The following is a 4,101-nucleotide window of genomic DNA, read 5'->3' as shown; positions in this document are numbered from 1 at the left end:
TTTTAATGTTTTAAATGTGGAATTTTTTTCTTAACGATGGAGATCACCATGACTTGAACAAGGTATAACACATTTGTCGAAAAACTTATTTCCCCTATCTCTAAGCACTATGGAAATTCTCTGATAAATAGCTTTTGAAATTATTAAGTCTTAAGGTTTTCTAGCAAAATTTTTGATAGAAAACTTAGTTACACAAATGAATACTTTAGACCGTTCTTATATAGTGTTTATAATTCACATTTGATATCACACATCTCATGAATGTTACCAGCCGAAATATGTTAAATAGAGATAAGAACGTTGGTGATTATAGAAGCATTCCCCATAAAGTCCCAATATTTTACAACGTTTTTCACAAAAATGACACTAGGCGACATGTCACCGGGAGTGATATTCTCAAACCATATATCGATAAAACATCGCTAAAACATTAAGAAACTTATAACACAAGTTTAGGCGACATGTCGCTTGGGACAATTTCAGCACACACAAAAAAAATTCTTGATAAAAAAAATAAAAATTATCTAGTTTTTTAACATGTCGTACTTTTAGACTAGTCTATTCATGTTCATATACTTAACGTGTTTCGCCTTTGAATTTGCCGTGCTTAAATCCATCATTTTTATGCTGAATTGTGCTAATTTGTAATATCGTGTCCAATCTCATATCTTTTTCGTATTGAATCGTGTCGTACAATATCAGAAATTGGTATTTATAACTAAGCAACTCCCTTCACCTGCTAACATCTTCCCAGTGTGCAACACGTGACAATGGATATGTAAAATGATTTTAAGCTCCTTTCTATCAAAACACATTATGGGACACAATGTTAATGTTGAAGAGGGCCATCTTTTGTTGATGCATTTCATTTCTCAAATCCAGTGATTCCTTCCTCCAAAATTGTGAAATACCTCCCATTCCCAGAATTTTCTGGTTCCTTTCATTTCAAACTTCAGACAAAGGGTGAGTGCAACATCAATTGATTTTACCCCAGTACTAGTAGTAAGATCCAAATCATTAATAGGGAGAATAAGCAAACACAAAAAGATTGAAAGTGGAAGAACATGGGAATTAAACATATGTAGATTCTGAATATAGGTGTTTAATGGAATAAAATGATCAAGAACACAATAGAACACAGCTGGGTATTAGAGAGACCCAATATGAATACTCTTCCACTACTGCTCAATTTAAATTATGTCTTTCCATCTACTTTTCCTTCTTGGCTGTACGGCAGGTTCTAGTGTTCTTTCATGTACTAAAAAAACTACAAGTTCATATTTAACGTTCATGTCCCCTACTTTCACTTGCCAAATTCTTCAGTATATTTCAACTAGCTCCTAAAAGGTATAATCATTTGCCAAGCATAAATGATCAATTGCAATAAAAATAGAACTTTTGTGATTACATTGAAGAAACATGAGAGATGGTACTAGAGCTTTCAAACAAACAATGTGCTGCGGCTACACTATGCAAGTGACCTCCAATTCATCCCTAAAACATGAGGAACTACAAAGCTTTGTAACCTGGAAAAAGTAGAACCAATTTTAATAGATACCGCACAACTTCAAGTCCAAGAAATTTTCATGTCTGCATGGCAGTAACCTCATCTTCTTCTCCATCTTCATTATTGAACATGTACTGATTTTGGAACTCCATTAGATACTGAGTTGATCTCTTTACATCTAAGAACAGATGGTAGACACGGTTAATGTCTTCCAATTCGACAGTCTTTCCCTTTCGCTTCAGACACGCTAGTGAGCCGGAAGTAATGAGATTGATGGCATACCTCAAGGATGTGTCTACTCCAATCTTGGTCAACAAACCCTTTGCCTCTTCAGACATATCTACTTCTTCCTCCTGGCATCTTATATCTAGAATCTGGCGAATTTCCTGCTCTGTGTAAGGTTGGGTAGAGATTATGAGTAGGCGATCAAGAAGATCTATAGGGATCCCATGTGGAGATTTGTAAGTTGTGCCCCGGATCGTAGTGATCCCTCTGTTTGTAGCTACAACTAATATGGGGGCCATCTCGTTTTCTAGTGCACGATTTAGAAACGAAAAGCATTCAATGTCAAGCATATGCACCTCATCGATAAAGAGGACACCTGGTACAATTTCTGCTTTCCCTTCTTCCCTCCACTCTGCTACTTTTGTGTCAATCTGTTCCCTCACTTCTGCACGAATTTCACCAGTATCACCAGTGAAGAGGGCCAGAAATCCCTGAGTTCTGAAATAGAGGAGAGTTAATGATGGGAGAATAAAGCCAAGTAAAAACAATGAATCAAGAGATAACACAAATGGTGAAATAAGATACCCTATTGAAATAAGAAAAGTCCATGGATATTTGAAGAAACCATTACAACCAAACTTGAAGAAAAAGACGAAAAAAAAAAGTCTACAGCTTTTACAACAATCAATTTCCTTTATAGGGCTTTCACCTGGAACTAGAAAATGAAACATTGCTTCAGTGTATGGTATTTAAAATCATTGGCATTGCAGCCCATCAAATTTTCAAGAATAATCAGCAAATTATATTCGAGCTTTTTTAATTGCTTTGTTGGTTTTCCTTAGAGTTTTTGTCTAGCATTGTCCATATGTATGAAATATGTTAAGTAGAGAGTAATGAAGGCCAGCAAGAACAACTATACATTTGAGCAGATATAGGTAAAGGAAAGAATTAACTAAAAATCATTCATTTCCTACAAGGTCTCCACAGCTCAAATCATCTAAGATTATCACACAAATCGTAAGACTTAACAAGAAAAGTAGTACAATGGCATTATGAGCAAAAAGAGCTCATTTCATATCGGTGGATAAATTCTATGAAAACCAAGGATACCTGCTATTGATAACATCAATCTCATGAAGTGTGACACAGTGAACGACCTCCTTACGCTTCTGCAACTCCCCATCTGGGCATTGCACGAACTTGGTCTGGGGTCCCATGGCATCGTAGTCCCTTGACCTCGAAAACGACCTCCCAAGCTTGGTAATTTTCCCGGAAGCCTTATCAATGGCGATGATATCTCCACTCTGCACCTTTTCCTTACCCAATGCCTCAATCATCTTCGCTCCCAAATCGTACACCGTCTCCATCTCCGTCGTCTTCAATGTCAATTTCCCAGTCTTTGAGGCCGCTCCGGTCACCGCCGGCCGATCAATTTGAACCTCAACGACCTCGCCCTCAATGACCTCCGTATCCTCCTTGATTCTCACCCCAATGGCCTTACGAAAGGCCTGCATTAAAGCTTCCGTCTTGGACATCTCGAGAGAGAAAAGCTCGCTCCCAGCAATCATAGCGAAAGGGGTTTCCAAACCCAGAGACTTCGCCATACCCATGGCGATAGCCGTCTTTCCGGTTCCGGGTTGACCCGCCAACAGAACGGCACGACCCGCTATTTTCCCTTCCTTAATCATCTGGAGAATGACCCCGGCGGCCTTACGGGCCGCCGTTTGGCCAACCATTCCCTCGGAGACAAGACGGGGTTCTAATGTTGAGTCCAGGCCAAGACCCCGAATGTGGGAGTGTGCACCTATTCGCTCTATTCGGGTCAGGTCCTTGCTCTCGGAGAGCTTTAGTTCAGCCATGGCTAGTAAGGGTCGTGGAGGCAAACGAAGACTCTCAGAATTAGAATTAGGGTTTAGGTTTTGAGGGTTTTTCAGGTCAGATAAAGAAGAAAGACTCAAACGAAATAAGCTTTTCTTTCCCCCTTTTTTCCTACCTCTTTCTTTTTATTATTATTATTATTAAAGAAAATGCATTAATCAAACGAAATGTGATAAAAAAAAGTTTGTATCAAAATTTCCTAAATTCTATCATTAGTAACACTTACCACATAAATTAATTTTTAGTGGTAAAATTTTCTAAATTTTATTTATGTTAGCTATTTAGACTTTAGAGCACTTACAAGAGTCTTTTTACAAGGGAAATTTCAATTTTTGACCCTAATAATACAACCTATATCAAAATTTATACCCCTTTATAATTTGTACAAATTTAGTCAATTAATTACATGAACTTCCCATTTTACCCTTTTTTTTTTTAAAAAAAAAAAAAAAGCTAAAATCTGAAAGTGTATTTATCTCTCTCTCTCTTCC

The 4,101-nt window shown here is 37.6% G+C and overlaps 1 protein-coding gene across 1 annotated transcript; it reads right to left on the bottom strand.

The window, feature by feature from the left end:
• Positions 1-1,356: 1,356 nt before the first annotated feature.
• Positions 1,357-3,731, bottom strand: LOC115713011 (uncharacterized). The gene is made up of 2 exons (XM_030641476.2): positions 2,843-3,731; positions 1,357-2,230 (listed from the first exon to the last, which is right to left on the bottom strand). Exons 1-2 carry the CDS (start codon positions 3,589-3,591, stop codon positions 1,585-1,587), a joined length of 1,395 nt encoding a protein of 464 aa, XP_030497336.1. The 5' UTR covers positions 3,592-3,731; the 3' UTR covers positions 1,357-1,584.
• Positions 3,732-4,101: the final 370 nt, after the last annotated feature.

The sequence above is a fragment of the Cannabis sativa genome, chromosome 4 (genome assembly GCF_029168945.1).
Source record: "Cannabis sativa cultivar Pink pepper isolate KNU-18-1 chromosome 4, ASM2916894v1, whole genome shotgun sequence".
Classification (NCBI taxonomy): domain Eukaryota; kingdom Viridiplantae; phylum Streptophyta; class Magnoliopsida; order Rosales; family Cannabaceae; genus Cannabis; species Cannabis sativa.
This window is presented reverse-complemented; position numbering and strand designations above follow the sequence as displayed.

Excerpts from the sequence above, each read along its gene's own strand:
- LOC115713011 (XM_030641476.2), bottom strand. The coding sequence starts at position 3,591 with ATGGCTGAACTAAAGCTCTCCGAGAGCAAGGACCTGACCCGAATAGAG. Across the intron at positions 2,231-2,842 it reads ATTGATGTTATCAATAGCAG|AACTCAGGGATTTCTGGCCC; the intron begins GTATCCTTGGTT and ends CCTCTATTTCAG.